The 25,446-nt window shown below is 46.3% G+C and overlaps 1 protein-coding gene across 2 annotated transcripts in view; it reads left to right on the top strand.

Moving 5' to 3' along the window:
- LOC125307207 (thrombospondin type-1 domain-containing protein 4-like) overlaps window positions 1-25,446 on the top strand; it is a 56,231-nt gene that overhangs the window by 7,238 nt on the left and 23,547 nt on the right. Inside the window, exons 6-7 of one of the 2 annotated variants that reach the window (XM_048263055.1) lie at window positions 653-755; window positions 5,058-5,194. In XM_048263055.1, the coding sequence (XP_048119012.1) occupies window positions 653-755; window positions 5,058-5,194 (240 nt within the window). Of the gene's footprint in view, window positions 1-652; window positions 756-5,057; window positions 5,195-23,375; window positions 23,575-25,446 lie in introns of those variants that run through there. The other variant, XM_048263056.1, reaches the window with a different exon arrangement.

The following is a 25,446-nucleotide window of genomic DNA, read 5'->3' as shown; positions in this document are numbered from 1 at the left end:
GGGACTGCAGAGAGAGTATGTGGAAAGAGAGAAAGGGGAGGATGCTGAGGTGAGAGTGGAGAGGTAGAGAGGTGTGGGGATGCCAACCTGGCCCTCAGCTGTGCTCGTAAAAAGCTAGGAATGGAGCCTGAGGCTCAATGCCTCCTGACCTCAACTCCCGCTGCCGCCCAGGCAACCACCAAGGGTCAGAGGTCAGTGGTGATGGCCTTTCACCCGACACTCAGGGCTCCATGGGTGCCAGGGGGACACTTCATTACCTCACCACGACTTCAACACTTTCTCTTTGATTTTTCCCTCTTTGTGGTCTCTGTTTGTTTTTTTGGGTGCCATGCTGAGTATTTCTCCTTTCCCATAACATCCTTTGTTTTTGAGAATATTCCCCTTTCTTTACAACTAATGCCCTATCCATCTGTCTTCCTTTCTCTGTTGTCCAGACAGTAACTTTTCCTGCCCTTTTTTGTTTTGGTCTGATGTCTGCTTTTCTCTGCAAGCAGTGATGTCATGTTACTGTGCAATGTTCCTGTGTGAACATTCATGTTACTAGGAATAGATTTTGAACCAAGCTTTTTTGTCCTCTTCTATGTGTGAGCACATGTCTTTTTCTTTGTGTGTGTGTGTGTTTGTGTGTGTGTGTTTGTGTGTACATGTCCAGCCCTGCCCAGCCTCCAGCAGGAGTATTAGGGAGGTGCAGTGCTCCTCCTACAACAACCAGCCCTTCATGGGCCGCCTGTACGAGTGGGAGCCCTTCAACGAGGGTGAGTCTCACACACACACACACACACACACACAACACACACACACACACACACACACAGTTCATTGCAAGTGCATCACACCTCATTACAGCCTCAACAAGTTTGAAAATGTAATACAAAAGTTAATGCAACTCATATCCTATTCAATATTGTAATTGTATTCTTACATATCTCAAGGAAAGGCTTTTTGGATCAAGGTTTCATACATCTAGAAGTGTTAAGGCACCCAGTCGGTGGGTTCACCCATGTGGAACAAAGACATGAGTAACACCAGCTTTGTTTAGAATGCAAGGGTGTGTTTAATCTAAACACTCTGGCACTATGCATTTCCTGCAGCAAAAAGTGAGCTGTCAGGTGACTGATAGACGAGACAAAACTGAGCCGAAGCCTGAAGCAAATGCAGATAATGACATGGTAGTTGTCATTTGTGCTGTGCTCTTGTTTGTCAAGATTTAGGAGGGGCAGTGTGACACTGGTGCCACATAGTGATAGTTTACTATTGTACTACAGGAAGCTCACTGGACACTATGGTCACGGCAGACATAAATCACCACAGAGAGAGAGGAAAGGAAACCGGACCAGCAGGGTTATGATGCATATAGTAGAGGAGCCGGACCAGCAGGGTTATGATGCATATAATGATGCATATAGTAGAGGAGCCGGACCAGCAGGGTTATGATGCATATAGTAGAGGAGCTGGACTTCCAGAGAGTGTTGTTACTAAGCCAGCATCCCGGCACATTCATATATATACAGTGAATATGGGGAGCGCCTCACGGGAGCTTCTTTGACTTTTACTTTGACCTTTGAACTCTGGGCAGCTTTCTATATTTACATGCATCATTTAGCTTACACTTTTATCCAAAGCAATTGTGAATGTCAGAATCAGCTTTATTGGCCAGGTTTGCGTAAACAAACAAGGAATTTGACTCCGGTTAATCTTTGCTCTCAAAGTACAACACACTTAACATATAAGAACAAAAATAAAAAACATAAAAATAGTAAGAGAATAAAAACAGAACATTAAGAATAGAATGAAGGGCAGTAGAATATGTCTATGTATAAGAATAAATACAGCATGTACATTTGCAAATAAATAAATAGACAGTATGGGTGGTATAGGGTAATGCAATGTCCCTGTCAAGGTTGCCAAGTCTTGGACACCTCAACAGGCACAGGCAATATCAGCATAGACTAAGGTTTTAGATTAAATATACAGTAAATATAGTGCAAGGCAGTTCAGTGCAATGATCATATATTAATAATACTATTGTAACTGTAAGGTTGAAGTACACATGAGGTAGATGAGCAGAACAGTGTTGATTGACTTTGTTCAGTGTAAAGGTGGGGGCTGTTTTTGAGTATTTAACAGAGTGACCCTTGGGGGAAGAAGCTGAGTATTGTGTGGTGTATTTACACCAACCAGTTACACCTGTTGTGATACACTCACAATAGCCTCTGTCTCAAGGTCATGACCTTTACAGTGCCCTCTCTGACCGACTGTGGGACGTTTATGACACAGAGGACTCTGATGTGTTCTCTCACACCTCGCTAGGCACGATGAAGGCCCCTCTTTGCACACGGCTGGTCATGGGTATCCAGGCAACTGACTAAATATTGCTGGGTGGTATAGTTATCTTGGGATCCTAATAAAAGGGGTATCTCCCTGTCTGTCAGAATGCCAGAGCAACATTGGGAGGATAATAATCCTATGACTCATCTGCTTTTTTTATCTTAATGAGAGATTCCTGCCTCCACTAAAACATTCTGGGGTTAGGGAGACATACTCCTTGTCTGATAAAAGGCCTGCTTGTTTTCTTAAGGTTTATTGAACATGGTGAGGTGTGTGTGTGTGTGTGTGTGTGTGTGTGTGTGTGTGTGTGTGTGTGTGTGTGTGTGTGTGGTCAGTTGTATTCAATTTTGCACACACACACACACACACACACACACACAAACACACATACACACTGATTTCAGGTGTCAGGTTCACTAATTTGTGGCACATTCATTTGTCTGAAAACAAACTATTTAAAAGGATTACGCTAATTTGCGGTTAGGTTTAGAAAGGCATGTACACACACTCTATCTCTCTCTCTCAGACACAAACACACACACCTTGAGACTGTGGCATGGCCTTGCCAGAATCTGTTGGTCTAATTGGCAGTAATTGGTCCTTGTTGAGAGGGCACAGCATCCCCTTCTACTCCCGGCTCTGTTCGGCATTACCCAGGATTGGCATGGCTCACCTCAGGGACTCATGCCCAGGTGCCCGTGGCGCTGTAACACTGTGCCCATGTGAGGTGTGTTCAATGGCACCAGCCACAGCCAATCTACTCATCTCAAAGTGCTGCTCACCTCTCCTGTGGATTTATGGTACAATTTTATCCGTGTTGAACATAGCCAACTGAGATTATCTGCTTCATGCTTTAAATCCTCTAATATCTTTAAAGTGCAGCTGGCATAACAGAGTTTAGTATGTCTGAGGTTTACACAGTCTGGGGTGCATTAGGTGGTAGTAAAAGATTATTAGAGGCTTTAGTCATTCTGCAAAGACAGAGTCTTATCTTATGGAGGATAAACAGTGTTATGAAGTAGCAGTGGATGCTGTGCCAATTACTGTCAGTTAAATCTCTGTGAACTGCTTATCAAAATCACACTTTAAGGCCCTGGTTAAAACTACTTTACTCCTGGCAGAGTGTACAGTTATTAAAAGTAGAATTGACCCTAATCTCCTAATTAAAGGGGGGGTTCAGGATTTTGGACATAGGACCTCATTTCCAAGTAAGCAAGTGTGATATTTATCAGTGGAGACCGTTTTCAACACGTTTCATCCAGTCCTTCTAATTGCAGAGAGTTCAAGATGAGCTAGGCTAGCTAAAGTCAACGGTATGTGCTAGCCTGCCACTAAAAACAGTATTACCCACTCCAAAGTACACCCAAGGCAAATAAATTATAACGCCAGACTATCGATGTAAATGTCTGTATTGATAGTTTTATTTCTAACATTATTCTATCCTTGCATTTCAACGATCGCATTACATTTTTAGGGACTAGTGTCTTAGCAGCGGCGGAATTATACTTGCTCCAGTTAGTAGTACTGCGCCAAAAAGTAAACAGTAAAGCGCAGTAAAGCGCACTCCAATGGGGATACCTAGTAGTAGCCTTTGTCTTCTCCTTCTGTCAGTGTAAGTAGCCTTAGTGGCAGGCTAGCACATACCGTTGACTTGCGCTAGCCTAGCACCTGCGAACTCTGCAATTAGAACGACTGGATGAAACGTGTTGAAAACGGTCTCCACTGATAAATATCACACTTGCTTACTTGGAAATGAGGTCCTATGTCCAAAATCCTGAACCACCCCTTTAAACTATGATTAGTGAACCGAGACATTACATATAATGTTTAGATAAGGACTAGTAAACCTTATATGACAGCTGATTCAAGATCAACAATCGGCTTAACATCATCAATTTCGATGAAGTTAATTATATACTTGACTCTGTAGTGACAATAGCTAAATGGCTGTACTAGTAAGTAGCAATGTGGAGTTTTAGTGAAAGCCACAAAGCTTTGACAATATCATCTCATACTCTTTGACTTGGATCTAGTACGTGTTGGTATTATTGTGGATCACTGTGGAAAACTGGCCAGTAGTAATGCTCCCCTCATTCCAGCCGTGTGTGTTGCCTAGCAATGACACGTGGCTGATGCGTGGGGAGTGTGAGAGTTAGGGTTAGGGTTAGGAGTTAACCTCTCCACACACACACACACACACACACACACACACACACACACACACACACACACACACACACACCCTTCCACACTGTGGGGTTTCTCTTCCATTCGTGCACACACACAGAGACAGATGGGCAGACAGACATCCGTAGACAGATAGACAGGCAGAGAGACAGACACACAGGCAGACAGACATTACAAATCATGCAAGCCACCTTGAGGCAGAGAGACAGACATTGAACAGACTCTTATTGGAAGACGGTCAGTCATGGTTGCAGGTACAAATGTTTGCAGTTAAGTGTCAAGGGAATATGAGCCATCTTGTGATGAAGGCTACTCTCAATTTGTTACCTTTACCCAATTTCACTTACGTCGTCTCAATTGATCCAACCCATGTGTTTAGGGAATAACACCCCATAGTGTATGCTCAACCTGTCAGTGCTACATGCTCACTTAAAATTCACATAAACAGTGCTGCCCTCTTGTGGAGAATAGTGGAGTAGCCAGTGAAGTCCTGTAGAGCCTGAGCCACCAACACCCCCCCATCTCCTCTCAATCTTCTGCAGTTCCTGGAGACCAACACTGTGAACTGAACTGTCGAGCCATCGGGTTCCGATTCTACGTACGACAGTCTGACCGGGTCATTGACGGAACGCCGTGTGGACAGAACGACTCCTCCATCTGTGTGGCCGGAAGGTGCCAGGTAAAAATGCCGCCCGCCATCTTGGCAAATTCAGACTACTAACCAATTAACTGACTCTTTTGGCTGATCACTTTGGATGATCACCTATCCTGTTATTGTTAATACATCTGAAACAATGAAACAGAATTTGGTGGTTAACATTTCCTCCTGTGGCATAATGCAGGTCCTGACAATGCCACCAGGGGGCAGTAGAGCTGAACTACTAGTCCAGCACTAGATGCTTGCACGGGCATCCGGTCCTATTCTGGAATAGGTTTGATAAATCCAAGCCAAAGCAGGTCTGGATCTCATCCGTATGGCTTCTCTGAGAGAGAGGCGAGGTTGAAGGGGTGCGTGTGTGTGTGTGTTTTTTTTGGGGGCTTCCATCAACCCCTGTGTTTGAAGTGCAACACTAAAGCTTGGCTCGGGAGGGAGAGAGGTGTGTTTTTATGTAAGGCTGTGAACTTTGGATGTCCTCAGGTGCTGATGTTTCAACAATTTCCAAGGAGTTACATACACACACGCGCGCACACACACACACACACACACACACACACACACACACACACACACACACACACACACACATTTCTCAGGGCCTGTCAGAGGCGTTTGATGTCCTGTATACAGGTGTAAAGTTGTTCTCCTCGTTCAGCGTTTGTGTGTTGTGCTTCGTGTTTTGTTGTTCAGTCTCCTCCCACTGGCTCGTCTCCTCCTGCTCTGGGTCTGGTCAGCATCAGTCATTTCCCATGACCTTTATGAATCAGCCGAGATTTCTGCCATATTAAGATTTAATCAAGATAAGGCCGCTCTGATCTCGTGCTGGCTTTGTGTAATTTCCTTCATTAATGCCATGGACATGCAAGGGGCCGTGTCGTCGAGGCTCAGGCTGGGGGCTCTTTTTTATTTCCACAGAGCTAAAAGAAAAAGTCCACATCCCCTCCGGGATGCTTGGTTGGCATGGTGATGGGTTGGCATGTGAGAATTGGACTGAAATCAAGTGTCCGTGTGAGGGGTTCTGTTGTGAAGGAAGATTCAACTAAGCCAGGGACTTGCTGTGTGTGTGTGTGTGTGTGTGTGTGTGTGTGTGTGTGTGTGTGTGTGTGTGTGTGTGTGTGTGTGTACAACTGTACTGTAGATGTAAACAGTATGTTGCAGTTGTGTTGCATAGGTTTTCCATACATGTCAAGCACATATTCCTGCCTGTGTGTGTGTGTGTGTGTGTGTGTGTGTGTGTGTGTGTGTGTGTGTGTGTGTGTGTGTGTGTGTGTGTTTGGCTACTCATGAGATTTATTAGGGTATGAGAGGGTGGATGTCCTGCTGTAGTGTAGGGGGACTGTCCAGCCTGCTCTCTCCACTCCCTGCTGTCTCCTGCGCGGAGGAATGCTGAGCGTAGGGCCGAGAGATCCAGCAGATCCGGCGGGCCGGGCCCACAGCAGAGCCAGGAGAGGGGCAGTAAATTACACAGTCAGAGCCAGAGAGTAGCGCTGCTGAGGCACACGCACACACACACACACACGCGCACACACACACACATGCACACACACACACACACACACACACACACGCACACACACACACACACACACACGCGTGCACACACGCACACACGCACACACACACACACTTGTATAAACACACACAATCAGCTACAGTATACACACACACACACACACACACACACACACACACACACACACACACACACACACACACACACACACACCCCGCACACACACACACACACACACACACACACACACACACACACACTTGTATAAACACACACAATCAGCTACAGTATACACAGACACACACACACACACACACACACACACAGACATGCAATGACACACACATACATACTTGTACTGACACACAGATTGTTTAGAAACATCCATGCACGCGCTCGTACACTCAATGCTTACACAGAACCATACACATACGTGTATGTAGAAATGTATACACACTTACACGCTCTTTCTCACTTTCACTCTCTCTCACTCAAGAGCACACACGCAAATCTGCTACTCATGACTTGGACATTTTCCTGTGCAGAATGTGATCCTCGTTTCCTCACCACATCTTTGCCTTCCACATAACCTTTCTCTCTCTCTCTCTCTCTCTCTCTCTCTCTCTTCTCCTTTTTCACACATCCCCTCCCTGACTGTTCGGTTCCCTCTGATCTTTCTTTCTTCTCACCTTTCTTTCCCTCTCTCATTGTTGCTCTCTCTCCCTTTCTCTCTCTCTCTCTCTGTCTTACTTTGAATTACCGTTTAAACTTCTAGCCTTCTAGACTGTCTAGACCTCTCCCACTCTTTCGTTCACACGCTCCGTTCCCTTAAATCGCATCCCTGTGTGTGTCTCTCCCTCTCTCCTTCTTGGCCTCTCACCCCATGTCTGTCTCACCCTCCATCCCACCATATTCAGCTCTCCTCCCCTCTCTCAATCTCTCCTCTCCTCTCCTCCCCTCTCTCCTCTTCTCTCCTCTCTCCTTTCCACTCCTCCCCTCTCTCCTCTTCTCCCTCTGTCAGTGTAAGGGAGGTTCAGAGACAGAAGTGAGGTGATGTGTTTGAGGTTCAGTTCAACATCAAAGCAGAAGGCAAATGTAAACTGTTATGCTTCTGTTTTGTGTTAAACGGTTATCGTAAAACCACCAATTACCAACCCTTTTGTTCGAAAAATTCTAAAATGTTATCAAAATAACATTTGAAAAATGAACCTTTCATTTTTCAGTAGCCATAGGTGTGTAGATTTGAACAAAATCTAGTTTGGTTCTTGCGATTTTGTTTACCACGCTTGGAGTTTAGTGTTTGACTGGTGGGTGCCTATATTTCCAACCTTTCTCATGGCACATCAACGGTTAGACCGAGAATTCTCATCGCAAATCAAAATTTCACTGGAGTTCCAAGCGGATTTGTACATGCACCCTTACAACACTGTTTACAGCTCTTTGAGTCACGGTAAAATGTAATTTTTGGTACATAGCTAATTTAGATACGGTGGTGTGGGTGCTTGCGTTTCTTTAGGAATCCACCGTCTTGGTTTGTATAGAAATGAATATTAAGTGACACATACAGTACATGTAAGAGGTTGGAAATAAGGGACGGTTGGTAAAAGGTGACGTTCCTATAGCTCCACTTATTCCCACTTTTGGTATAAACCTGTCCGCCAGTTCTTCCTTTCCTTTGAGTTCCACCAAAAGTGGCAAGATGAGACGCCATTCCTTAGCCTGGGTGCCATTCCGAACTTAGTCCCGCCCACAACATTTGAGGTCGGGAAGTTCGGTCTGGTCTCCATTGTGGAGCAAGTATGCTCGCCCTAGATCGGGCGGACCAATCAAATCGGGCTTTACGATGATGGACAGGTGAGCAACAGCGCCTGGTCTATCACGTCATCTGAGCACGCTGTAGGCTTATGTTTGTAACAAAAACGCTGTGGCTAGAAGGATACATGGCTTTGCATATTATTTAATGAGGTTTTATCACTGAAAACGATTATTTCTGAAAACTTTGGCCAAAGTTGAGATGTGGGAAAACTCGTGGTTTCACTTTCATCAAGGGAAAACAGCGCTGTTGCATTGTGACATATTCCCTCGTTCGTTTGAAATCTCTGATTGACCACCTGTTCGAGGGATTTGCAACAGCCTTTCCCAGCTGTTTAACATGTTTGTAGCATATCAGTGTTCAACAGAATTATTTTTAAAAACGGAGGGGATAGGCTATCAGCTTTTTCCTAATAGCCTACCCTACTATGTATCTCTTAGATTTTACTAATGAGTGTTGTAGGCTAGGAGTTATTGACGGCACTAACTTTTACAAAATACCAGAAAACAATGTTAAGGCATTTGTGGAGAAGAAGGATGGTTCTTGTGTTTTCTTCCTACACCTCACGGTAAGCTATTTCGTTGCTCTGATTGGTTAGGTCTATCCAGTTGAGTGCAGAGGCATTCCCCCCCTGTATCGGTTGAAACACGCCCCATAATTACGTCCCAATGGAGCAGTATCAGACTCATATTCTGACTAGAATTGAGTATGACTGCGTCAGGCTGGCCATTCTTTTACGTTTTTATAGAGAAGTTAATCATATTGGTTGTACTCTCTGTGAGGCAGTGTTCAACTCAGTAGATGATTTCATCTATAGCTTTCTTTGGAGGTCTGGTACAGTTCATTATCAATTGAAAATGGCAGCCTTTCAACGAGATTGTAGCCTCTCCCTCCCTGTGTCAGCCTGTTCCAAACACATGGACCTAAACATCACACAGCTCATGATGTTCCACAATGAATCACTAAATACTGTTCTGTATATTCTTTTTTCATCTGTCTATGTACAATAGTTTAGTAGTATTTGTATGAATTTAGAGTTGAATTTAGAGTTGACTTGGTGTTGAGCTTGGTGTTGAGCTTGAGATTAAATGCACAAAAGTTTGTTTGAGGTGAAATAGCTGCTTTAGCGCCTCAGTGTTGGCAGGTTTACTTTTGGCCTTAGCTCTCTTGGCTATCTCTTTACTTGCTCAGTTGAGCTGTACACATATCTGGACATATCTAAGGGTTTTTGGCATCTTGTTTTCAAACTTTTGCTGCTTCCAGTGTGGATTTATGCGTTTGCAGAGGATGTGTGATCCTATAATGTCTCTGTACTGCTGCTGAACCCTGCCAGTCTGACAAATGCATGAAATCCTCTGGATGGAACCGCATGGACAATAAAATTCACAGTTGTCTCGTTTGATAACCGAGTGGTGTCATCTGACAGAGTCAAGATTGTAACTACTTGCCCAGCATCTACACTGAAGTCCAGTCCAGTGTCCATACAGTTCACTCGGCAGTCCTTTCACTGGGCTTGCTGTGCATGTGTGTGTGTGTGGTGTGTGTGTGTGCATGGCATGTGTGTGCATGAGGTGTTATTCAAAAGCTGCAGAAGCCTAAGCCAAGAGGTAGAGAGACACATGGAGAACGAACGAAAACAGGCAGAGTACAATATGTGTGAGAGACAAAGAAAGGGAAGGAGGGAGAGAGAGGGATAGAGAGGTGGAGAGCGGAGGGAGAAAGACGGGGAAGGAGGGAGAGAGGGATAGAGAGGTGGAGAGCGGAGGGAGAAAGACGGGGAAGGAGGGAGAGAGGGATGGAGAGATGGAGAGGTGGAGAGCGGAGGGAGAATGATGGGGAAGGAGGGAGAGAGAGGGTGGGAGAGAGAGAGAGATGGAGAGGTGGAGAGCGGAGGGAGAACGATGGGGAAGGAGGGAGAGAGAGGGAGGGAGAGAGAGAGAGAGATGGAGAGGTGGAGAGTGGAGGGAGAAAGAGAAATAGAGTGGTGGAGAAAGATGGAGAGCAGAGGTGCCAGATCTGTTTGCACAGGACCCTGCTTGCTCTCCCTGTGTGTAGAATGAGGGCAGGTCCTCCCCTCTGTTTCTGGGGCTGTGTTTATGAGCTCGGGGGCTGCAGGGACCATCGCCGAGGGAAGGGAGGCCAAAGGGGAGTTTGTGTGTGTGTGTGTGTGTGTGTGTGTGTGAGAGAGGGAGAGATATGTAGAGAAAGAGAGAGTGAATAAGAGAGAGAACGAGAGAAAGAATTGGACAAGAAAAGAGAAAATCTGTGTGCATGCATGTAAGAAGGCTTGGGATTTCATGTATGCGCATGTCAGACTTTACTGTTGATTGCAAGTGTAGTTAAGTGTGTTCACGTGGACTGGCATGCATGGGTGCACCAGGCTAACTGTGTTTGTCAGTACATGTGAGTGAGTGTGTGTGTGTGTGTGTGTGTGTGTGTGTGTGTGTGTGTGTGTGTGTGTGTGTGTGTGTGTGCGAGCGAGAGTGTGTGTGTGCAATAGTGTGTGTACATATTTTTTGTGCTGCTGAAAGCAATCACAGCCTTGTGTACGGTGCACATTGCGAGAGAGAGAGAGAGAGAGAGAGAGAGAGAGAGAGAGAGAGAGAGAGCTGAGATTGCTGGAGTTGTTTATGAATGTGTGTTGGGTACAGCACACGCTGCAGAGGGGAGCTCTGCTACATGTCCGTCTCTGTCAGAGCTGTCACTCCAGTCATCCTCCCCATGGCCTCCCTCCACTGGCACTTCCATGCGGCAGGTAGACAAGGCTAAAAGTAGGGTGTTTGTAGAAGTAGTATTAGCCAATATTAGTGTTGAAGTGTTAAGAAATGTGTATGCAAAGATCATGGCAGAGATGGTTCTAGGATTGTTGATCATGATTACAGGAGTCTGTTACCCCGCTTATGTATAGAGTAGCCACATTTACATGGAGTCTGTTACCCCGCTCATGTATAGTAGCCACGTTTACATGGAGTCTGTTACCCCGCTTATGTATAGAGTAGCCACATTTACATGGAGTCTGTTACCCCGCTCATGTATAGTAGCCACGTTTACATGGAGTCTGTTACCCCGCTCATGTATAGAGTAGCCACGTTTACATGGAGTCTGTTACCCCGCTCATGTATAGTAGCCACGTTTACATGGAGTCTGTTACCCCGCTCGTATAGATTAGCCACGTTTACATGGACAGTTTTTTGAAATTCTAATTGGATCAGGCATTTTTATTCCAATTGAATTGATTATATGAGAATTTCTATTTCGATTCATTCCATTTCTAGTCGGATTGAAAGTGTCCATGTTAACATGACTAGTGTGTCATAAGTCTTGTTGCGGTGACTGCTAATTGATGTGGTGTGGTGTAACACGTGTTAGTAAGCATGTGTTGGAAAACATGCTGCTGAACAAAGAGAAAAAAGAATGCACTTGGTGGAAAATCTTTTAACAGGATGGTTTCAAAACTATGTTCTTCTTACACACGTTTACATGGTTACAGGCTACTAACCCTAGCCATATTTTACTGTAAAACATCTTGAACATAGCAAGAAGTATACTGTCCTATTACTAATGATTATTACTTAGTAAATACTACAGGTATTTTGAACAAGGCCTTGTTATAATCCTGGAGTCTTCGGTAGCCTGATATATCAGGTGTGTATGGAGGAGCTCATCTCCTGTGTCCAGGTCTGAGCCAAGTCTTATTTCTCTGCCCCAGTGGTCCAGGTGTCCTGTCTGCTGGGCCCATATCACCTGCTAGAGCTCACCCAAAAGCCCATCCATACTGTACCTTTATACGCAACCAGACACCGCCACACCTCACACCGCCTTTCATCACCAGGCAGCCCAGTTTTATATACAGCTGTTAACGGATGGGGAGAGCCTTGGCAGGTCTCCAGGAAAGCAACGCAGAAGCACAGAGAGGGTGGGGGGACATGATAAAAGATGGGGGAGAGGGACCTTGATATGTAGGTACATTATAATGAGCGATGGTGTTGTTTGGTTTCTGTGTTAATGAGTGGGAGAGCTTGTGAGGTGATGAAGTGGGGCTGTAACCTGAATATAAGAGCAGGGACCGACCTGTCAAACAGTCTCGCACTGTGGGGGTCTCTGCCGGTCTGGTGTGTGAATTAGTCCTGCTGATTTCTCACTGCTCTTCATCATCCGGCAACAGTTAAGTGTGGGATAGATGCAGTCCTGAGGTGCGGTCAAATTTGCCAAACAGTGTCAAAACGTTCGTGGCGAACATGTTTTCTCTGAACAGTTAAATTTGAACGATTTGGTGTACACAAACTTTTGCCTAGGTTTGCAAATTTGAACGCACCTCTGATTTGGGTAGAGGATCCAGATCAGGGGGCAAATCAGCCTCTATTGGGGGAGGGATGGGGCATCAACATCCCTGACACCCTCATGCAGCTCACATACCCCTGGTCTGACTGGGGCAGGTCCGTTACTTGGGGCAATAGAATAGCCAAAGCCTGGGAGGATGGCCTGTTAAATCGGCCGTGACAGTGCAACAGAACGATTCCTGGCACATGGCCTACCACAGGACGAGCCATTCACAGCAAACTTAGGATCAGGCCTGGATTAGGCTGGACAGGGAAACAATCGGTTTGCTGTGCCCCCCAAGTAGGAGAATTAGCCCAGCTATTAAGACACACAGGGAAAGATTGGGATGGTGTCGAGGGGAACTTCTCAGGTGACCACCAATATTGATTTTCTCTCTCTTTTTCTCTCTCTCTCTCTCTCTCTCTCTCTCTCTCTCTCTCTCTCTCTCTCTGTGCTATTCATTGGAGAGGAGTATTTGTAAAATGTCTTGAAGTCCAGAAAAATTTAAATGCCAGAGCAGATTCCACGACTCCATCCTGCTGGTGTTCTTGAGATTCTACATTATTGGTTGTCAGGCACAATGCATAACATGTTTAGTGTGATGCGGTCCCATGACAGGAGGAGCAGTTAGGACGAATATCTAAAATACTCTACAATACAAGCAAAACAACAATCTGCAGTGCCAGTGCGGCTCACTGTATCAAGTCATAAAATACCAAGTTAGTGTGATGGGTGTGTGTGTTTGTATGTGTGTGACAGAGAGTGTGTTAACTTCATTAGTCTTCATTAGTCTTCCTGAGCTGAGGTTCTTGCGCCTGGATCTGTAGCCTGTATAAATCATAAGACTTTGTGCGATTGTGATGTGTTAATGTTGCACAAGGCTTGAATAACAGCCACAGTCATCCTATTGGGACTCTAACAGTTTATAGGTCATGCCACTTGCCTTCATGAAGTATGTGACATTCCATTGTGTTAATAGGATCACCACAGGTTTGCTTGTAGATGAACGGTTTATTTTTGCAAAAATGTTTAAAATCTGCTTGACCGAGCAATATATGCCCCCGAAGCCACATTCCTGTAGACACATACTTGGCTAAATATGGACTGTTCCTGATGCCAGATGACTCTAAAATAGAACTCTTGGCTTTGGAGTAGAAGCTACCACAAGATTCTCTAATTACAGAAATGTAATATTGTGCAAAGACAAATAGAAGTCTGAATTTTAAGAACAAAGACTCACTTTTATTTCATTTCACACATATATTTATGAGTATGAAAGACTGGATGCCAGACACCACTGTTGAGCCTTCTGGAGGTGTTGTGGGCCTAATTCAACTAAACACTGATAAAGGAAGGTGCCTGCTTCATAACCTCAGTGAAAGGCTGTTCAGGTTGCTTTGGTGATGATTTTGTAAATAGGCTTGGTTGTTTATTGACCACTGTGGAAAAAAAAACCTACCTATAGCGTGAGGAATTTAACACATCTGCTGTGTATATTTGAAATATTTGTTCGAGTCCTGTGAGTCATTTCTTTGTTCTGCTCTTGCACACATACTGCATCAGTTTCTTACTGCCCACACCGGGAGTGCAGGCATCTGGCCTGGATCTGGCTGAGACCTGGGTCAAGCCTGGACCAGACCTGTTCCAGTGTGAGCTGCCTTCCTCGGCTACACATGGGCTAATCAGCCCCATCCAGTTGAGGAGCTGGAAAATCTAGCTAGCTGATGTCATATCCCGCCTATCTAACACTGATGCTCGGCAGCGTCATTGGTTTCAAACTCCCTATGAGGCCAATTAGTGGTGAAATGTATGCTTTCTGTCCACTGTCACTGGCTTGGAGAGCATCTGGTCAGATGCTAGAACCAAACACAGCTGTGAGTGTCCTGGGTGAACTCGTCTGCCGTGTGGATGTTGGACTGGTGTGTGTAACATAGGGGAACATGGTGTGTGAGAGGGTTTGTGGAGTTGACGGCACCTTTCTCTCTCTGTGAGGTATGACAGGGAGGAGAGCTGAAGCATGCCTAGATAGGTGCTGCTGCTCCTGCTGCTGCTGCATGCAACACAGACAGGATCTTTCAAAGCAGCTCTTACAAAAGTCTGGTTCTTGTGTACTATTTTACGGAATTGATTACAGGTGAAATTTGATGAAGTGTTTAAGCAGCTGTAAGAGCTTGATTATGGGTTGGCTTACCTTAGCTGCAATCAGCCTGTCTTTCTCTTCAACCTGTGTGTTTATAGCATTACACCATCTGTGAAATGCAACTAAGTGATCTGTGGTGAGTCCAGCGCAAACCGGTGTGTGTGTGTGAGAGAGCCGGATGGTGTGAGAGGATGCGTGTGTGGGGTGTTCTGCATCTTCGTGTTGTGTGGCACGAAAGTGGAAAAGTTGGAGGAAGGAGCTGGTCTTCAAATCAGCCATGTTCTGTTAAAGGTTCCAGTTTGGGCGGGCTGTTTTACGGTCCCTTTCCTGTGTTTTCTTTGAAAGAAAGAGATATTGGTTTAGCACTTAAGCGGCATTGTGCGTGCTCAAGAGCTGCAGGCACTTTGGAAATAATTGATCAGCTCTCTGCTGTTCCTAAGCTACCATGCACATATTGTTTGAATCAAATCAAGTAAAAGGGGGAACAACATCTCTCAATGCTCTCTGGATCTGTTTTAGATTGGATTAGCAGACCAAGACCATAAGCAGCATAGTGCGGAGTGTAGTGGAGGCTGTGTAATATAAACCTGCGTTCGCACAGACACTTTGCGGCTAACAAAGTGTTTTTTTTAAGGGTACCACTTTGTCTGGTAAGGGTAGACTTAGCATCCAGCACCAATCTCAAGCACTGGCTCTGCTATTGCTCTGGGGTGAGAGCACTTTGGAGAGGCGGGCCGGTGTGTAGCGCTCTGCAGGCCATAGCCAGCGCTAGGGCTGGACGAGGAAAACCCGGCTCTGAGCCACAGGGGGGAAAAAAGCCTGTGTGTCGTAGCGTAGCCAAGCGCAACGGGGCGCAGTGCAGCTAGTGATACTGGGCTGGAAGAAAGGGGCCTTTATGCAGGGGATTCCACTGAGCTGAGAGCCCACGGGCCGTGCCAGACAAGTGCACTTGAGAAGGGCGTGTGTGTGTTTTTAAAGGGTGATCTCTGATCGAGTTTCTGCCAGAGACGGACGATCCTAAACAGAGAGAAATCAATCTGGCAAGGAGGGCGCTTTTTAATGTTACACTCTCCCCATATGTGTGTGTGTGTGTGTGTGAGAGAGAGAGAGAGAGAGTATGTTTTTCTGTCTATATATACACACATGCAGTATGTGCATATGTCATCTGTGTATGTTTTTGTATGTTTGCGTGAAGTTTATTCTCCAATGTGCATGCATGCTTATTCTATATACGATCTCTAGACCATTAACCCAAATAACAGAGGTGTTAGCCAAAATAAAAGCCCAGACATTAAAATCCTCCAGTGGACCCTCGCTCTCCAAACAAGACTCTCAGCATTGTTTGTGTGTCTTTATCCAAATGGAGTTCCAGGGATAGTTTGCTTTCAGCTTTACACTGAAGATTACCCAAAACATACGGCTTCATTTTTACCGAGTCCAGTCAAAATAAAGCCGAAACGTTCTCCGGAGAAGGTCTTTGGAAAAAAATAAGTGTTTTCCTGGAAGTAAGCAATGAAAATATGCTTTAACTTGGAGCTGGGAGGATTTGTAATGCCTTGTGCCGTATAGGGAGAAACTATGTGCAGCTGTTCTCTGTTGAATGTTGTGCTTACATTAATGTTTTCGATCCAAAACTGACCTACTGTAATTATAGAGATTGCAATGCCAGCACAAGGATGTCGCATATTCTTCAGTGAACGATATTTGCACAGCACTGTAAAGCAGAGTTGCGGGTTGCGGCCAAGTGTAGGCTACTCAACTGAATTCTACAGTTTGACCTCTTACTCCTGCTCTGGTATTTCTTCTTTGCGTTGACATCCTCTCTGTGTAAGATTGAATGACTCCACTGGGAGACGTTGGTTTGTATTATTCCAGTTTTGCACCAATTGCATGATTGACACGTTGCGTCGAATAGGTCTACTTGCCCAGACAAACTCTGAGAAGCATCGCACTATGAATTGTCCACCTGGTGTATTTGCAGGCTCAGCTCATACGCTCACCTGACATTTGACATATTTTGTATGAGGAGCTTGCTTAATTTCAAAGTGTTCGTTGATCTTTGTCCAGATTTTAGTTAGTTATTCCTAAACTAAGAAGTAACTCGTGGTAAAGCTAACAAGAAGCGAATAGAGACGGGTCGAGGTTGTGAGGTCTTGGCAAGAGCAGCATTAGAACAGGACAAGCCCCCTCCTCTCATTAAGTCTCTGCTCTTTATTTCTCTCCTCACTTGTATCTGCTCTCCTGTCATCTGTCTACTCCTCACTGCCTCTGTCGCCAATCTAGGGCCTAACCTTCTCTTCTCACTTCTCCTTTTCTTTTCTCCTCTTTGTTTGGTCTCCCTGCATCTCCCCTGACCCTCTTTTACCTCCTCCTCCTCCTCCTCTCCTCTTCCTCTGCTCTGCTCGTTTCTCTTCTCCCTCTTCTCCTCTGGGCTCTCCTCTCCACTCCTCTCCTCTCCCTCGCCCCGATCACAGCTGCGTCTGTTTTAGGCATTCCCAGTGCGAGGGGAGCCATGGACCTGTTGGGAAGGGGGGACGGGAGCGCTGAAATATGGCTGGCCTGGCACGGAGCAAAGAGCCATCCCCAGGCCCCCTCTATCCCTCTCTCTCTCTCTCATTCTCTCTCTCTCTCTCTCTCTCTCCCTCTCTCTCTCTCTCTCTCACGCTCTCTCTCTCTCTCTCTCTCTCTCACACTCTCTCTCTCTCTCTCTCTCTCTCTCTCTCATGCACTCTCTCACGCCAGGCCAATGCTGAGGGCTCTCAATGGGTAATGGTGCACGTGAGAGAAAAGTGAACCACCATTGTAAAGGCTTAGTGTGTGATAAAGTGCACATTCCACAGCCATGATCATTAAGTCCTACAGAAACCAATAACTCTTCTGTAAACTGTTGATATGTCTGATAATAGACATGCTTCCAGATGACCTGTCCATATCCATACTCAAGCAACACCAGTGTGATAGTGAGCACTTGTTGACCACTTGATATCTGTATGCACACATCTGACACAGGATGTTCAGTCTTTTGCCTTTGCCCTCTCTTTTGGATTTCAGTGTTTTGGTATGTGTGTGTAAGTTCTTGTGTGGAGGTGCTGAGTGATTAGGTTGAGTTCTAGAGTGATGTACAGGTGCAGTGGGGGCAGTTCTAAGAGGCTGTGCTGGTTCCTTCCTCCACGGCGGGCTTGTGCATCTGTAAAGGATTTCGTCTGGGTCGACAGTAGCTCCTCTGTAGTGCACTTCAGGTGACAGCATGGCGTTTGACCTGCTCACTGGGGCCGTGTTTACCTCCTTCACACTATGGAAAAGTAAAGCTTCAGGGTTCGTGTGTGTGTGTGTGTACATAGTGTCATGGGGCCTACCATTCCTACTCACATCTGGATGGGCTGTTTCCCCCACACAGGATGCACACACACTATCCATCGGAGGTTTTCCAGCTCCACTGGAGCTTTTAGACGTGAAAGAGACGTGTTGCGGCCTTTCCCCCTTACCCAATAAAATAAAAAAGCCATCAACACGCTGCTGATGCAGACGTTTATCAAAACAACTGTGTAAATATAGGCACAATCGAAGGTAATAAATGCTCATTGCTCTTGGCAAGGTGCACATCCTGGTCGATCGGCCTGTCAGCTTTTTTGCGTCTTGAGGAACCATCAGCTGGGGTTGGTGGAGATGGGTGTAAAGAGAGGCCGTAAAGTCGTTTAGACTGGCTGGGTGGTAGAAGTCATTTCAGAGTCCTCCCCCAGACCTCCACAGTCATTTCCTGTGCTTGGCCAAGGGCTAAATTATCTCCCTAGAACTTGATGGGATGTTATGTATCTGCCTGCGCGTGTATGTGTGTGTATGTTTGTATGTTTATTTTCATGGGTGTAAGTGTGTGCGTGCATGTATTTATGTATGTGTGTGTGTATATGTGTCTATGTGTTTGCGGGTCCAGTGTTCACTCGGCCTCCATGGGGAACAGGAGTGCAGCTATGGGTCTAGACTGTGGAGGAGGCAGAGCTGGTGTGAGTCCTGGCTGTCAGCTCTGATTTAGGGCCTGTGTGTGTGGGCCAAGCTAAGTGGAGTTCTCCTGTACGGTAGTCGCTCTGCGGATATAGCATGACAGCACTGTCCTCAGATCTGTTCTACCATACTAGCTTCGCTGTATTGGCTTCATCATCACATCCTAGCTAATTATGTTGGCTGAGCTACAATTGAATATAAAATACCCCCTACCTCCATGTTCAATACCATCTACTCTGCAGGGAGATCAGATGATGCTCTCAGCTCTGGATGTGTGTTGACCATGTGTGTCCTAACATATCCTTTGCAGCTATTGTACATTTAATTGTGGCAGATTGATTTCCACATTGAATGAGTTGAATGGGTCATACCTTCCTTACTGACTTCCCCCTCAGTGTTTGTCCTGGCCTGGTGTATTGCGGTCATTAGGAAGGCCTGTTCTCATTCTGTTCTCCTTCATATTCAGTTTCTACATCTCAGGCTGAAGATGCTGAAGTCACTCTTCTGTGCAGGGAACTCTGCTTTTTTCCCCTCTCTTTCTCTCTCTCTCTCTCTCTCTCTCTCTTTCACTCTATCTCCCCTCTCTCTCTCTCTCTCTCTCTCTCTTGCTGAGTGTGCCCTGCCATGACTGATTCATCATCTGATCTTTACTAATGGTGCTGACAGTGCTGTGGTCCCTCAATGGTCCCTCTCACGGGTGTCGTTACTCATGAAGTCTCCAGTGCTCAACTGGGTTTGTGAAACTCTGCTGGGACCTGCAGCCTCTCTGGACACACACACACACACACACACACACACACACACACAACACACACACACACACACACACACACACACACACACACACACACACACACACACACACACACACACACAGTGCTGCTGCTGCTGTTGTGCTCCCACTAATGTTGTGTTTTGTATTTTTTCATGGTTCCAGTGTGTGACAGGAATGCACCATTTGTGTGTTTTTGTGTTTGACTGAGAGAGGATGTGTTGAGCGGGGATGTGTTGCTTAAGGGCCTTATCGCAGCGGCACTCGGTCAACCACACACTCTTTAACGAGCCGTGTGAAGAAGCATCGCCCATCCAACACAGGTGGTTTAGTGGAGTCTCTGGTCTGTCTGACAGACACTGAGCCCCACCGTGAACCTGCTGAAGTGAGCTGGACACCGGTATCAACCCAGCCCCCAACCCGCCCCAGCCCCCTGCTCAGTCAGCTGGGTCGACGGTCCACGAAAGAGCCCAAGATAAACAGTGACAGCGACCCCCTCCCTCCGACCTGCTCGGCCACCTGCTTTCTTCATTAGCATCCCTCCCATGCCTGCTCTCCTCGGTCAAATACATCGCCCGAAGGAAACAATCAGGGGACCTACATGCCTGGCCTTGTACAGCTAATACAAATCCCAGATACAAGAGAGAGAAAGAACGTAGATTTTTTTCCCCCTTTCTCTCCTCAGTATGGTTTCATCTCCCACATCAACCACAATCTATTTTCACAAGGGGAGCGTTTTTTTTTCTGACACGGCCAGATCAAATAAAGTAGCTATGGATATGCCCCTGTGCCCACACACACACACACAGTCCTGTGGGGTTTCGGTCTTATCTGCAATAGATCTCTGTGAGTGGGAATGAGTATCGCTTGTCCAGACAGGGTTTTCTATGGTTACCACAGAACAGGAAGTAAAAGGGGGCCAGTAGGTGCTCTACTCAGTAACCAGGAGGAAAGCTGGGAATGAGGTTGCCCTAGAGCCAGCGGTGGATTTGTCAGTGGATTTGTCCTATCTGTGATCTGCTCTTAAAGACCCTTGTCTAACACAATGTAATACATTGCAAGCAACCTGCTACACTGCCTGGGAAAAAAACTCTATGGAAACACAGGGGAATGTCTGGGTGTGGAGGCGAGTTTGGCGTGGAGCTTGGGTAAATGCTAGAGATCTGTAGGTTGCAGCTGAACAAAGCCAAGATGGAATTTTCCACTTCCGGACCAGGACACTCACTGACCCCAAAACAGCCACATGAGTAGGATTAGTGGAGACAGAAGAATATGTATTCATTGGAAGACTGGGAAGAAATCAGGGATGTTCATCATTGTAGCAAGACACTCAGAGATGCCTCTGGCTTTAGTGGAGACACACGCGGAACGAACCGTGCTCTGGACAAGACCTCCTCCACCACCTCCAGAACAAGCAGCTGTTGGGGTCACACCTCGCTGCTCTGGGAGAGATTCTGCTTCATGTTCATGTCCATGTCCATGTCCGTCCTGTCCGTCACGGGGAGCACAGTAAGCACACTTCACACAGCCGGCCGCCCACACTGAGGCTCAGCCGGTCAGTCAGGACCAGGTGCAGCCCAGCGCTGTGGAGCCCAGCGCAGGATTTACACCTTGGTTATGCCCCGTCCCCTCAGGCTTTCCGTGTGGACGTGCCGGAATGATGGGCCCAATTTTCCGGAGCTTTCTGTCGACGGCACGCAGCTGACAGAGCCAATGGATAAATGGTTGTCTGGGGCAGTGTGATCTCATTTCACCGACGTGCTGGTAGTCCTGCCATAATTGTCGGCGAGCGGGGGCCAAGCGCACAGGCTCTGATGGACTGTTAAGCTGCAAGCAGGCGTCGCTGATAGCGCCAAGACACCTATAGCCAGAGGGAGAGGGTGGAGCGCCTACTGACTGATGTTGAGTGTGTCAGAATGAAATTGGCAAGGTCACACACGCATACACCGAGCACACACCCTTTCTCTCTCTGTCCCTCGCTCTCCTTCTCTCTCTTTTTGCACGCAAATAGTGTGATACATATCAACACGCCCTCAAAAGCATGCAACATCTGTATGCACAAACTTTAATGCAAGCACGCACACACAAACACACACACCCACATACACACGCAGACACACACACACACACACACACACATACATACACACACACACACGCGCACATACACACACACACATTCATAAATACACTCTCACACACACTCCCCATCTAATGCACACATGCTTAGGCAAGGGGAGTTAAATGATTAAAGCTGCCGAGTTTGCCACACTTTTCTGCTGATACTTTTACATTTGATACGGAGCGTCCGGTTGATGCGGTCTCCCTCAAAACCACATCAGATGTGAAAATCTGTGTCAGCACCTCTCTGTCATCTTTCAAGCAGATTGCAGGAACGCGCTTCGGGTCCAGCGGCCCCTGTAGCCGGCCACTCCTCTGGGCATTTGCCTTCGGTCGTATAACTTTATATGCGGCTGGCCAAGCGGCCAGAGCCACTCGAATGTGTCTTGAAGAATTAGGGTTTAATGTTGTGGAAACAATAGAGCAAGCAATAGGAAAACCATATGATGAGCGAGTGCTGTCTTTTTCTCTTTTTTTGGGCTCTCCCTTTTTTGGCTGCGCTCGGCTCTTTCCAGCGTACACGACGTGGCACGCAGTAAAGCAGTTGTAACGTGCGCTTTCACAAGGGGTGGTGTGGGGACAGTATTGATACGGTCGGACAGCTGCGGTAACCGTTACTGCGGCTGTATTTGAGATCTATGCGAGACGAAGTGTGGCAGTGCCAGCACTGGCTGTATCCTGATGTTTATTACGGCCCTTTGGGATTTTCTTCCTTGAACTGTTTCCCCAAGTCTCCCTCAGTCTTTCTCTTACTCTTTCTCTCTCTCTCCCTCTCCCTCTCCCTCTTCCTCTTTCCCTCTTCCTCTCCCTCTCTCTCTTTCCTCTCTCTCTCCCTTCTGGAATTTCTGGAAGCAGAAGTACCTTCTCTCAGTACCTTCCTCAGTTATCTTTTTCTTGTCTGTATTTGCCCTCACCTAACTTTGCCCTCTCTACACTTTGAATTTCCTCTACATTGGCATTTTCCACATCTCCACATCTCTCTCTCTCTCTCTCTTTCTCTATCTCTCTCTCCCTTTCTCTCTCTTTCTCTCTCTCTCTCTCTCTCTCTCTCTTCTTTCTGTTGTTTCATCATCCTCTCACATCCCTCTTTCCTCTCCCTCTTTTGCAGCCTCCCCCACCAGCAGTCCGTACCTCCCCCGGCTCAGTTTACAAGCCCAGAGATCCTGGCGTTGCTTGGAGGTACAGTGGAGGATAGGGAGAGTGAAGGATAGGAAAGAGAGAGAGAGAGAGAGAAGGAGTGAGGGAGAGAGAGAGAGAGGGAGGGAGGACGGGAGAGATAGAGGGAGGCAGCCAGGAGCTGGCGCTGAATCTGTGGTACAGTTAAGGCAAGGAGGACCGCCGCAGCACACACAGAGAGAGTAATTGAGAGACAGAGAGGGGAAGAGAGAAGGGAGAGAGGGTGAGGGAGTGAGTCTAAGGGACAGAAGGAGAGAGGAAGAGAGGGGGAGAAGAGAAGAGAGAGAGAGAGAGAGAGAGAAGTAGAGAGAGAGAGGGAGAGAAGGAGAGAGACAGGGGAGTGAGCGCGTGTGAGCGACAGAAGGAGACAGTCAAGAGCTGCTACTGGACTTGTGGCGTGTGGGGTGCTGAGTGGTCGATTCTGGGCTCTGTGTGGCTGCCTGCCTGGCTGGCTGGTTGGCTGCGGGGCTCGAGAATGCTGTCCGCTCTGGCCATGCTGATGCTGCTCTGGCTACAGACGCTGTTCCTGGGGAAGCCCTGGGCACAGGTAAGCCCGCCGACAGCTCACCTCATCAGGGCACGGTGGTAGAGAGGGTCCCCTCACTCCCTCTCTCCTCACTGGAGGAAGAGGGAAACCCCATGTGGATCTGGAATGTGGTGTTCTTGTTCAACTCAGAACTAGTTTGCATGTTGGTGAATTAGGAAAAAATAGATAGATAGATAGATAGAGATAGATAGATAGATAGATAGATAGATAGATAGATAGATAGATACTTTATTGATCCCCAAGGGGAAATTCAAGTGACATTAGCAGTTATGACAGTGTTATTTTGTTAATAGTTTGGTAGTTCTTTTTTTGGCTGTTTTCTCTTAACCTAAGTGCTCCAGCTTATTTGATCTCCTCTGTGTAGAAAAGCTTCTGGTCTGTTCACAATTCTTCGATAAAGAACATTAGCACTGGCTGAATTTGAGCTCTTTGTCAGGACTGAGTCTCATGGGTTTTTCACAAGAACGACAGTGTGGCTTATTTTCCAAGCTGGCTGACCTGAGAGCCATTTTCCCAGGTCAGAGAAAGCAGACAGGTCTGTGGTAAACTCACCCGCTCTCACCCTGTTCCCCCCCAGGTACCTTGCTGTTTCTCAGTGACACTCACCCACTTGTTTTGTCAGCACCCTGCGTTATTTTCTCCCTATGTGAGCTTTATTCCACGTATCCTCATAAACACACACACACACACACACACACACACACACACACACACACACACACACACACACACACACACACACACACACACAGAAAGAGGAAGAAACCCAATGCGTTTTAACTGCAGCAGTGTTAGTGCTATTTCGGCCCGGTTTACAAGTGCTGGGGGTGCAATCCAGCTAGCCGCTGGGCCCCTGGCTTCATGCCCTGCGTGAGGTTTCTGTGGGTGTCGCTCTGTTTGACGAGGCCTCTTTACGACGGGGCTCAACATCTCCTGCCATGCCACTGTCACTCATCACCATCACCACTCCGGCAGAGGTAGCACACAGTTCTGACGCAAGGGAGTATAGCACCCACAATAAGATAAAGGATTTCATTTTGTCTGTTTTAAACAAAAAAGGAAAATTCTTGCAAAAGTAAATTTGACCCACTTTTGGTTGGTATCCATAGAAGTGAGCCTGATTATGCATATTATACATATGAATTAATATACTTTTAATGTACACTGCCGTTCAAAAGTTTGTCACTTAGAAATTTCCATTCCACTCCATTATAGACAGAATACCAGCTGAAATCAGTTGCATTGTTCAGCAGCAGTTTTCAGATTACATTATGTGCTTACATAATTACAAAAGGGTTCTCCAATGTTTGCTCAGTCAGCCTTTTAAAATGATATCAGATTAGTAAACATAATCTGCCTTTGGAACATTGGATGAATGGTTGCTGATAATGGGCATCTATATACAGTATTGCATTTAGGGATGTAACGATTACCGGTATAATGGTAAACCGCGATAAAAATGTTGACGATAACAATTACCGTTTTCTTTTTAAATATCATGATTATCACGGTTGATTACCGTGGTGTGGAAACCATGTGTTTAATCCTTCCCAGCTTCATCTGAGCCTGCTTTTGACATACAGTAGTCCTGGTACAATGAAACAAAACTGGTACCCTACTGATTCTGTTGTCTAATTTATGGTTTTAATTATGATTCGGATTAGGCTACACCTGATCTTAAAAGGCGGAACATTTTCACCGCAAAATGTGCACTGTAATGTAGCCACTCTGCGTCTTTTTATGTTCACGTCTACATTAAATCCATTCCACTCACGTTATCAGGAGAATACAGTAGCCTAAAGTTTTATTTCAAACGCTTGCTTTGGTCTCACTCATTGGATCCAAATAACAGAAATACCAGGGTTATTTAAG

Source organism: Alosa alosa, chromosome 14 (assembly GCF_017589495.1).
Source record: "Alosa alosa isolate M-15738 ecotype Scorff River chromosome 14, AALO_Geno_1.1, whole genome shotgun sequence".
NCBI lineage: Eukaryota > Metazoa > Chordata > Actinopteri > Clupeiformes > Clupeidae > Alosa > Alosa alosa.
Note: the sequence above shows the minus strand (reverse complement) of the source record. Positions and strands in the feature narration are given on the sequence as shown.